Source organism: Ricinus communis, chromosome 3, assembly GCF_019578655.1.
Source record: "Ricinus communis isolate WT05 ecotype wild-type chromosome 3, ASM1957865v1, whole genome shotgun sequence".
Taxonomy (NCBI): Eukaryota; Viridiplantae; Streptophyta; class Magnoliopsida; order Malpighiales; family Euphorbiaceae; genus Ricinus; species Ricinus communis.
Genome location: NC_063258.1, coordinates 22437381 through 22448688, shown reverse-complemented (window position 1 = coordinate 22448688; position 11308 = coordinate 22437381). Strand labels below are relative to the sequence as shown.

Sequence of the window (11308 nt, the reverse complement as noted above, 5' to 3'; positions counted from 1 at the left end):
GATATATACAGTGGCTTCACATATTAACCAAAACACTACCATTCTTGTAATATATTGAGACCCCTTTTATGAGAGACCCAATGTCCTATCAATTATCATCAACTCTCCACATCTATTAAAGTTTTTAAGTATAACTTCTTTCTTTTTTTTTCGTTTTCTTTTTATAAATTTAAGAAATGTGAAGGAAAAAAATAAAAAGAACGAACCTCTTTTTATCTAAATGAGAGAATCTAACCCTAGCTATTACATCAAATAAAAGGTTTCCAATAGGGTTTTTTTTTATTTATTTAAGAAAAGAAAAAGAAAAAGAAAGAAAACCTATTATATCTGCTTCGAGCTATAGAAAACGCACAAATCGGGCCACAGAGGAATCTGATCCAAAAGAAGATTATTATGGCTAAACAAGTGTCTGTGTGCGCATACACACACGAACATGCACATCCATACAAATATAATATATGTATTCATTAATGTACATACGCCTTTCATGTTTTATCCACTTACATTTACTACTGAATACATTTTTCTTTTCTTTTTCTGATTAGTTCACTGAGAAGCTTAAAGTAAAATACCTATTATTCTCTTATATTGTTTTAGGTATAGCACATTTTACATATTTTCATAGCATATGCTTCCATAAATCTTTGTATAAATCATTTTCCAGTAGTATTTTTTGATAGGGAATAACTAATTGTTATAAAATAAACATAGGAAAATAAAATAAAATAAATAAATATTAAAAGAAAATTTAAAAATTTCCAACTAACGATTAGCCAACAGTCTATATTCACATTAGTTGATTATTCCACGTTACATGCTGACATTAAAAATTGAATTCATTATGCATATAATATATATATATAATTTGTTGCATATACCTGCCCTTCTCCTTTCTCATGAGTGCAATTTTACTGTACGCATAAAACACAAAGAAAACGAAAAAGGAATGGGCCCTATAATTATAATTTCCAGTTCCCCACTTCTCATGCAAAATGACGACATAAATCACCAATTTCCCAATTCCCCAATTCCTTTTATAAGTACCCTTTCCCTTCTCTTCCCTTCCATCTTTCATCTCCCACACTCCTCTTAATTTCTTTCATAATTCAATCTCTCTCTCTCTCTCTCTCACAATAACAACAACAAAGACCTGAAGATGGCAGCAGCAAGAAGCCCTATGAACGTAACAGCAGCAAGGACAGCAAACCCTGTGGTTCCACAACACTCGCCATGGCATTCGCCTGTGCCGTACTTGTTTGGTGGGCTAGCTGCCATGCTTGGTTTAATAGCTTTTGCTCTCCTGATACTTGCTTGCTCTTACTGGAAGTTATCTGGGTACCTCGAGAACGGGAACGAAGGCGGCGAGAGAGACCTGGAAGCCGGTGGAGGCGAAGGAGGAGATAACAATGAGAAACAACGACAAGGTGTTGTTTTTGAAGAGAAGTTTCTGGTTATTATGGCGGGTGAAGTTAAGCCAACTTTCTTGGCTACACCAATGTCTAGTAGGTCTTCTTCTTTTGGTGATACGAAAAGCTGTTCCTGCGGTGAAAAGAGTGAAAAATCTACAGAGAATTGTACTGCTGAGACGGTGAAGCAGAGTGATCAAGAACAGAGTAGCAGATTGGAGACAACAACTACCCAAGAATCAATATCAGATCAAACCCATTGATTATTTTTCCCTCTTTCTTTTTTTCTTGATTAGGTTTAAACAAGTTAATTAGACAGATTGGGATCTTGAAAGAAAAGAGAGCTCTGTTACAGGTTTTGAAGATTTGGGGTGTCTGTAAATGAGCTCTTGCACGTTTAGATTGGTTTTAACTTTATATTTCTTTTATTAGCTTGCTCTGTCTGGGGCTTGAACTCGAAACCTTAGAGTCCTGGAGAGGACGAGGGCTCCATTACTAATTGAGCTACATTCAATTGGTAACTCTTCTTTTTTTTTTTTTCGTTTAGCAGCTGCCTTTCTTTATTCTGGTTGTTTGTTCTCATGTTTTCCAATTCCGGAAAATGTAAATTTTTCGTTGAGATTTAATGAAGAATCAGCAGTTCCTTTTTCAGTATCATCACCTTCATTTTCCATAATGTAATTCTAAATCCTTCATAAACATGTCACTCTGCCACCCAACTGCAGATCTCAAGAGAAAGAAAGAAGAAGATAAAGGTGGCACATGTAATGCGAGAGACTGGACATACATAAGTGTAACATACATACTTTTTGATGCGGCGAGATGAAACTGCTTTCCCATGCCAGTGATACTGTGTGTTTGATGATGGTAGAGTCTGAATTTTCTGTTTTTCTTTTTCTTATACAATATGTATTTTGGTTCTGTCAAAGTGTATTCATACCCTCTGCTGCAAACTGTAGTGAGTTCATGGAGTTAGTTGTGAGATATTTGATTTCAGAAAAATTTTCATTTGAACTTAGTATGCCACCTCGTAAATTGATTTATATGTGGTATTATTTATTAATTGTTATATTTTAACTAGTTAATTTTATCAAATTATTAACGGTAATAAATAAATTAATTAATAAAAATATAACAATTAATAAATAAAGTCACATATTATATTACTGTACAATTAATTTAGCATACAAATCACATGATAGACCGAATCAATCTAAATATTTGTTGATTTTATTGCCAATTAAGGTTCAATCATCCTACCATAGAATATTTTGAATTTTTTTTTATAATATAAAATTAGTCTAACTAATTCAGAACATTCTTTTCAAGTATATTTAGGCAAATATGAAAAATTTCTTTTAAAATGTTTATAAATAAATAAAAATTCCAATGAGTCTAATTGAAAAATGAAGTATTTTATTTCCTTATCAATCGAGGATGACCCTACTCGAAAATAATGTGTTCGGACAAAAATGGGAAAATGCGATCTTAAAATAGTTTGAGGGGCAACCTGGCCATAAACACCCACACCATTTGAAGAAAAAAAAAAAAAAGTATTTTTCTTTCAAGTGGACCTCTGATTAGGTCATTTGGAAGCTCGAAATTACCCTCTTAGTAATAAATCATTCTAATTTACTATACACATACGGCACTATTTAAATTTATAAAAATTAATTTTATTAAAACTATATATCACCTTTTCCTTCATTTTCTTTTGGAAATTTTAAAGGAAATACTTGCTTAGGAAAAAATTTATGAGCTTTTTAAGGGTTTTTATAATATGAAATTCTTAAATTTGTATTTTATGATATATTCTTGAAATTAAAATAATAATTGTAAATTTTATTTATTTTAATTTGCTACCTGTTAGTAGCTAGAAATGGGTACGTGTAATTTTAGCTTGCAATGCTTTGTATAAAAGCAATGATTTTATTTTAAAACATTAATTCAATCACTCATCAAATATTCTATATTAGATATTTAAAAATTGGAAGGCCAACAGTTTTTTCACGATTACGACGTAAAGATATATTTTAATTTGAATAATTCCTTTTATTTGTAATTAAAAAATAGTTTAATAATAAGATGAGATCATATTTCGAATAGCAAAGGAAATTATATTCAATATTTGAAAAATATTATTATTATTATTATTTTAAAGAAAAAAATAAAACAGAAACATTATATAGTGCTAGATTGCATTTGCCATTTTATAGAGATTGATATGTAACCAAGTGGGTACATTTTGATCACCAGGTAAACAGTAGGGGCTTTTATTTTTTTATTTTTTGTGCTAAGCGATGTGTCCCTATATCGGTGGTCTGCATTATATTTGCAAACGTATGTAACTATTATATGAGCAACAATGATTGGGTACATAAGTTAATGCTTTCTGAAGTAAGCCACACTTATTAAGGTATCATTGTGTGTATAAGGAATTGGGAGTTGTTCCACTGTGCCTTTAGGAAAGTTTTTATGTGGAAGTAGGTATCTGCTGGTGGTATGACATCAAATGTTTCTTTCTTCTTTTCTTTCCTTTCCTAAATCTCAAATCTTGATTTCTCTCTGCTTCTTCTTTTTCTTTTTATTTATTTTATATAAATATAGTAGTGGCAAGTGATATTGGATTGTCATGATTTGAACAGTTCGGATAGTAATGATCTTTTTAGAGAATAACTCTAAGAATTGATAAAAAGATTATTTAAAAGATCAAACCGAAGAAAAACATGAAATAAGATATACAAAAAGAGCAAGAGGTAAAATAACAATATCAATCATAAAAATATTATTATATTTGATATATTTATTAAATAGATGTGATCAATTTACCGTAAAAAACGACTATCACATTTGATTAGGACTATTAATGGTAAGAGTATTTATTATTTTTCATTTCAATTCTTCTCTTTATTATCTATTATCTTTATCAAAAAACTAATTTTACTATATTATCATTGGCACCCTATATGATAATAACAAAATAAAAATTCCTCTCATTTTACGTCTTATTCTTATTTAGATACATCCCATTTTTTTTCCTCTTTTTACTCTTTTACATGACTCAAACATCATTCTCTTTATACACACCATAAAAAGCTTCTATACGAACTTCTTCTCCATCCAACATATTTTTCCATATAAATCTAACCCTCTAGTTTGCAATCAACTTCCTTAATAACAAAATACAACAAATGCACACAGATTTCGATAAGAGAACAACCGATGTACAAGCATTAAAAAACAGTAGAGCCGTGTTGAACAAAAGGAGTGACTAAACAAGTTGGAAGAACAAAAAGAGTAAGAGCTACCAACATCCAAGTTAAACAATCTCAATTAAATAGTTCTAATCAAACAATTCAAATGGCGTAGGGAAGAATAAGAAAAGTGACCGAAAAACCTCAAGAATCTAATAGAGTTAAAAATGAATAAGAGAGGCATTCGATAAATTCAAAACTGACAAGAAAGATAAAAATGACTACTCATTGAAGAATAGATCATATGATGACATCTTATTTTGCTTCTTTTATTTTACTGATTAGACTTAATATAATTTTAATTTTAGCTCAATGATGTTCAAACCTAAAATTTAAATGTATTCCTTAGATTTAGGTCCAAAAGTCAAAATATAGGTTTTTGGAAATTATAAAGGCAAACCACCATGTATTGAACGACACATGATGATATATCGATCGGCACATCCTTCCTTAGGAAGAGTCGATCGGTTTGTCTCTCCAGGATGAATATTGAAGAGTCACTACAAAAAAATAGTATTTAGTAACGGAAAAATCCGTTGATATATGTGCTAAAGCTGTCGGTAAAATATTTTACCGATGATATAACAACGGGTGATGGTTGTCACTAAAAAAAGCATTGTTACATCTCTAAAAAGACCTAGATTGGCCATCGGTATAGATGGCGACAATGACCAAGTCAAGCGTTGCTAAATGCGTAGGTAGATAGGCGTTGTTGAATCGTTTTACCAATGATTGACACCATTTTTAAATTGTCAGAAAAAATCCATCGATATACCTTTGCTAAGGCGTAAATTTATTTTTAAATTTCGTCGCTAATCTGTGCCATTTTTATATTTTTTAAAAAATATTTATTTAAAGCCGTCACTAATCTATTGGTAAATATATATATTAATTTTTTTAAAAAAAAATTAATTAGTATTTTTAAATTTTTAAATTGATTAGCATATTTCAAAAATTGAAATAGAAATAACAAAATGAAATTAAAAAAATATAAATAATGATATACAAAAAATGCAAAGTCATAATACTATACAAAAAAATAATAACGCAAAGTATAAACAGAAAAGTCTTTAATCGGAGGCAGTGGATGAGGAGTCACCATAGTCCTGAGCTGGAGGATCTGGGGTGGCAGTCGTAGACGTATCAACTGGAGTAGGCGCATATGGTGGAATGAAGCCAACACCAAACATGCGAACCATGTGCTACATCGTTCGCTAGAGATCTGCTATGCGGGCGCCATACTCCTAATTTAGCTTCGGTTGTATCTCGCGTCTATGCGCCTCCCATGAGTGATAAGAGCTAGTGCTGCTGAAGCTGCGACAGCTAAGGGGCTGGGTGAAGGTGGGCGCCTCTGAGCCCGGCCCATATATGTGTTGCTTCTCCCCATTGATGACATCGACAAACAGCTGCAACATGTCAACTAGTGGAGGATTAGAAGAACCCTCGCTAGGATGAAATGTAGCAACTACCCATTCCTCAACAGTATCCTATAATAGACAAAAATTAAAATTAATTATCATATTAAATTGAAACAGTAGAAATATTGTTTGAGATTTTTTAATATGTTATAAGTAACTTACAGCGATATGTTGGGATTTGATGTCAATAAACTAGCTATCGGTTTTGTTAAGCAACCGGTGGAATAGCTTAAAGGCGATAGGCTCGCGACCCAACTCCCTGGCCTGAATAAAATAAGATGGTTAGATTAAAGATTATTATTATTTGTTATAAATTTAATTAATACTTGTGAATAAAGTACATAATATTCATTTTTACTAGTGCTCACCGGTGGTCGATAGTCGACCTCGATCCAGTAATGTGACGAGTAGTGCTTGTACCCAGGCTGGTAATCTTGCTGAAACGATTCTTGTTGTGGGTCTCAAAGGCCACCTTCATCTCAGGCCTCTTCTAGTAGTCTGTCTAGTGGGCCCAGGCGTTCTCTGCAACACATCGAGGCCACTTCTCGCTCATCTTCCAGCCGAATACCATGTCGTAGTATCTCTCAGTTGCCTGCCTATCCTAAGCAAGTCAGAGCTGGTCCTTATACCTCGGGTCCCAATGAAAAATTTCTAAAAAAACAAATAAAATAAAAGAATGTTAGTATTAATCACTTGTAAATAAAGAAGTACTGAATGTTAGTATTACAAGTCCTTCATCGCCATAGGCACAAATCACTACACATACACCTCACGCTCTATGGCATTCTTGAAGATCTTCGTGGCCTTTATCGAGTAGAAATGAGAGGGTACCAGTCTGTATATAAAAAATTTAATGCAGTTAATTTAGACAAGAATATTGAATATAGTTATAGCAATTATCAATATCAAAATAAAAAGTTTTATTACTTATTATTCTCAATCCATATATGGGACTCCAAACTCTCCGATGATGATCCGACAAGTGAGGTCCCCTCAGGTGGTGCCACAGGTGTAGTGGGAGGTGGAGCAATAACGGGTGGTGAACTAGTTTTGAATGGTGGAATAATATTAGAAGTTGAAGAATCTGTAGGTGTAAGGAGAATGGTAAAGGCAATGATGGCCTCGAACTGGATGTAGAGGTAGATGTAGAAGAATGTGTCTGGGACGTCTCCATGATAAGAAGTAAGGATGGTGGAGTAGGCCATCCCCGACGGTCTTTACAAGGACATCTGTCTGTCATTTGAATTATTTTATTTTTTCCAGTATTGCAAATATCATTAGTTTTTTGAAACAACATTCATAAAAAAGCTTAAATTAATATATAAAACAGTCAATGTAAAATAGCATAAAATAAATAAAAATCATAATGCATTTGAGTTAATTACAAAAAAAAAAACTTATATGCCTAAGTATCACTATTATGTGACCCTTTTTTCTGGTTGTATATTTTTAAATCAAGTTCCAATTCATCATCACTACTACCAGTTTCATCTCCTAGTTCTATTAACTCACCATATTATTCAAAGATTTCAGGTCTTCGTCTGACTGTATCGACACGTATACGTTCAACTGATCCTCCTGAAATGGTGGTATTACAACTGGTAGATTTTTACATGTAGTCTCTAGAACATCCACATCATATCTCTCTTTTATTTTGTAAATGGCTCACCAGTCACTCTTATTATATGCAAGCTCAGATATGTGTAATAATATACCTGATTTGCCTATACTGATTAAACTTGCACTAATAGTTTACATTGACAAGCTTGTACTCGGTATGTACTTTTGTACCTAAATTTGGTGGCAGTTCAAACCAATCGCACTTAAATAGTACAATCTTCTTTATTGGCAACCCCAAGTACTCCAACTATACAACTTCTAATAGTTGGCTATAATAATTACTCTCTACCATACTGTAACTTGAACCTTATAGGCATACTCTGTTATTCATTGTTGATCTACTTGAACTGTGCCCAACTGTGGAATCTAAACCCATTAACAAAATACCCCAAATAGGTAACGGCTGATATGAAGTGACCTCTTAATAGATCATTTATTAGCTAGTTTGTTTCATCGTCAATTGCCTACAATTTAAGGGGATTTTCAATTGTTACTAGACGAAGATTAAAAGCTTAGTTTTATTATTAAGTACTATGTAAAAATAACTTACATAACTTTTAAACCAGTCTGCAAACTCATTTTCAAGTTTAGTATCCATCTGCTGATTGGACATGTTTGGTTGCCTCATTTTTAATTGCTCGACATATAAACTTTCACAATTGTAACTAAAATTAATAAATAATAAATAAAATTGATGGATAAAAATAAAAGGGATACACAATCTACATACAACACAAATAATATATAGGAACTAATTAAAATAAACTCATAATACAATGACCTTTTAAATTACCATGAAGATTTCGGTATCACATGAAAAAATAACAACAAAATTTGTCAGTATATTAAATATAGATAATAATATAAATAATTACTAAACTTTGCACATAGTTTAATTTTGGTCAGAAAATTTTAATTTAACTTATTTTAATTATTCAACTTTAATTTTGGTTGCAATTTAGTCATTTTGCCAATAAAAAAATTGACATGTCACATTTTTCTTACTTAATTACACTTTTCTTATTAGTTGTTCTTGCCATATTTTAATTTTTTATATGTGAAGTGACTAAATTGCAACCAAAACTAAAGTTGGATGACTGAAATAAAATAAATTAAAATTTTATGACTAAAATGAAACTAGGTACAAAATTCAGTGACCATTTGGCTAAATTACCTGCGCCGTCCCTGAATTATAAGAGTTGTATTAACAGAGTCCTTAAACTTTAATTTGTAGCAGTAAATAGTCCGAACTTTAATTTAAGTATAAAAAAAACTCCTGACATCATATGTCGTTATATTAATTGATGGAAAGCTGACGTAGTATTTCCACGTGAAAAATAATTTTTTTTTTTTAAATATACACATCAGTTTAGTAGGACACATCAGCAACATGTGTCCCACTCATCCTCTCTCCTCCCTAAAAAGAAATGATTCGCTTCCTTCTTCTCTCCCTCATCTTTCATTGAAACATAGTCTTTATAAACTCTAAATCAAAATCCTTTGAAATCCAAGTCTTTTTTTGGTAATGGATAACATGAACGAATAAATTCTAGCACCAAACCGCTTTTGCAATGTTGAATCAATCTTAAAAACTTCGTGAACTGAAGGAAATTTAGGCAGAAGATTCTTCGAATATCGAAATCTCGAGGTAACAATATGGTTTTGGTTGTTTAACTATTGCTTTAGTTGTGTTTAACTAGTCCATATGGTTACTTTGTATGCAGAATCAACCATGCTAAATTTTTATGTGAGTGGATCCTCCTATACAACCAAGGACGAAAGCTGTGATCAAAGAATTATAGAGAAGAATCGATAGAATGGAAAAGACAGAAAGAAAGAGAGAAGAGAATGCAGAAAGAGAAGAGGCATGAAAGAGATGTATGATTTGGCTTGGTATGTTATTTGCTACATTTTGGAGATTTATAACACTGAGCAGTACTGAGTAGTACTGCTAAGTGTTCGTTGGTGGAAGAAGCATATGCAGAAAGTTCACAACAATTATCCCAATAGTTTGTAACTTGTATCACCATCGCCCTAAGTTATTATAATTTAGCCATATAGGATTAACTAGTATATTATTCTTGTACTCAGGATTATTATTAATATAAGAGGCAAGTTTCATGAAATGTTTGATGTTTTGGTTGGTAATGTTAGATATTGCATTTGAAATAGATATCTTGTTAGTTATGAAAGTAAATAAATAAATATGGCCAAACAATTACTTGCTTTAGTTGAAACAACTATGTTAGCAAACAGAGTACACATATAAATTAGATAAAATATAGAAATTTCCATTTAAACAACTATGTAAGGCATTTCTAAAATGTAAAGCTCTACTTTATAATTTATTCACAGACTCTTCATTACCATGTCCAGCACATTCTCTCTCAACTCTTTTAGAACCCTTATCCTTGTCGCTAGTTACATTTTCTTCCAGAATCTCTTCTATCACAATACCACTCTTTCTTCTAAGATTTACCATTTCTTTTAACTGCTATGATGATAGATGCTTGACATAAACATCTATTTCTTTTTCATCAGCAACATGTAATGACATTTAAACACTCCAGCGTCATTTTCTAAAACTGTTAATCCTGATTTAAAGTCATTATTAGGCTTTTTCGAGTAATACATCATCACCCCATTATGACCTAATTGCTTCACCCAAATATCTATTACAACCAAAAAATTCTATCAAGTTCAAACAGTTTACAACCTACTTCCCTATAAAAATAGCCCCACTCTCTAAAGGTACCACCATGATGCAAAGCAATGGTGAAATCAGTATTGTGAAAAGCGGTTGCACACATACAATGACTCCTATAAGCACTCCCATAATAATACAGCAACACATAGGCATTTTTATTATTTAAACAAAAGTAATCGATTCAAATGAGTTTAGAAGGTGAGATAGACAGTTAATGGAAGGTGAACTCTTTCTTTTCTTTATTGATGAGAGAGAATCGTTTCCGTTTTTACTTAGGAAGGAGAGAGGATGAGTGGGACACGTGTTGCTGATGTGTCCTATTAAACTGATATGTACATTTAAAAAAAAAAAAGAATTATTTTTCACATGAAGATGCCACGTCAGCTTTCAGTCAGTAAAACGACATATGACGTTAGGGATTTTTTAATACTTAAATTAAAGTCCAGGGACTTTCTTGATATAACCCCTATAGTTCAGGGCGCGAGGGTAATTTAGCTGTGACCATTTATATCATTATTCCTATTAAATATTTTTACATCTAAGTTTGTTATTTATATCTAAATTTTAAAATAATATTTAAATATATAGGCTTCATTAAATTAGCTGAGGTGCGCTTTTTCTTATTCATATATAGCTGATTAATTGAGGGGACTAAAATTCAATCAAATTATCATTTGTTAATTTAGAATTTATAAAAATCACTTGTTTAAATGAGAAATAACTATTAATTAATTAAAATCTCTAAACTGAACTTTTAATTTTGGAAGGATTAAATTTATCAGGGAGAATATTTTTTTTTTTTTAATATTTATATGAAATCACTGGTTTTGGACAATGCATTTAAAGAAAATTTATTGGGTAGAGTTATGAGTTCATAAGGCAATCCCAATAGTGGAAGAGAAC

The 11308-nt window shown here is 31.6% G+C and overlaps 1 protein-coding gene across 1 annotated transcript; it reads left to right on the top strand.

Moving 5' to 3' along the window:
• The first annotated feature begins 1056 nt into the window (after positions 1 to 1056).
• On the top strand, positions 1057 to 2424 carry LOC8267914 (protein GLUTAMINE DUMPER 2). The gene is made up of 2 exons (XM_048372470.1): positions 1057 to 1923; positions 2132 to 2424. The coding sequence occupies exon 1, from the start codon at positions 1157 to 1159 to the stop codon at positions 1667 to 1669; it is 513 nt and encodes a 170-aa protein (XP_048228427.1). The 5' UTR covers positions 1057 to 1156; the 3' UTR covers positions 1670 to 1923; positions 2132 to 2424.
• Positions 2425 to 11308: the final 8884 nt, after the last annotated feature.

Bases quoted from the DNA above. Each gene is read 5' to 3' on its own strand.
- LOC8267914 (XM_048372470.1), top strand. From the start codon at position 1,157: ATGGCAGCAGCAAGAAGCCCTATGAACGTAACAGCAGCAAGGACAGCA.